The 284-nt window shown below is 49.3% G+C and overlaps 1 protein-coding gene across 1 annotated transcript in view; it reads left to right on the top strand.

Moving 5' to 3' along the window:
* Positions 1-240, top strand: part of LOC119590791 (pectinesterase inhibitor 10-like) — a gene marked incomplete in the record, with an annotated part of 4,496 nt that extends 4,256 nt beyond the window's left edge. Inside the window, 1 exon segment of the mRNA XM_037939504.1 lies at positions 1-240. Coding sequence (XP_037795432.1) covers positions 1-179 — 179 coding nt within the window.
* Positions 241-284: the final 44 nt, after the last annotated feature.

Below are 284 nucleotides of genomic sequence, written 5' to 3'. Positions count from 1 at the left end.
GGCCCACGCCCGCAGACACGAGTGGCTCTACACCGCCCACAACAACGTCAGTTTCTCCGCCCACACCCACGCCCACGACGGTCCCGACGGGCGCGCCTTGCACCAAGTCCCCGTCTTCGGAGGCGTCCCTCACGGCTTCGCTCGAAGTTTATTCGAATGATCTCACGATATTTCTCTAAGAGAGTCTTTTAATCTTATTTATGGATATTATTATACTAGATTAAAATTACCTCCTTGTAAGTTCTGGTTTGTTTCTCCGACTTTGTATTTCACTGTGGATTTTT

This window comes from Penaeus monodon, chromosome 27 (genome assembly GCF_015228065.2).
Source record: "Penaeus monodon isolate SGIC_2016 chromosome 27, NSTDA_Pmon_1, whole genome shotgun sequence".
Classification (NCBI taxonomy): Eukaryota; Metazoa; Arthropoda; class Malacostraca; order Decapoda; family Penaeidae; genus Penaeus; species Penaeus monodon.
Note: the sequence above shows the minus strand (reverse complement) of the source record. Positions and strands in the feature narration are given on the sequence as shown.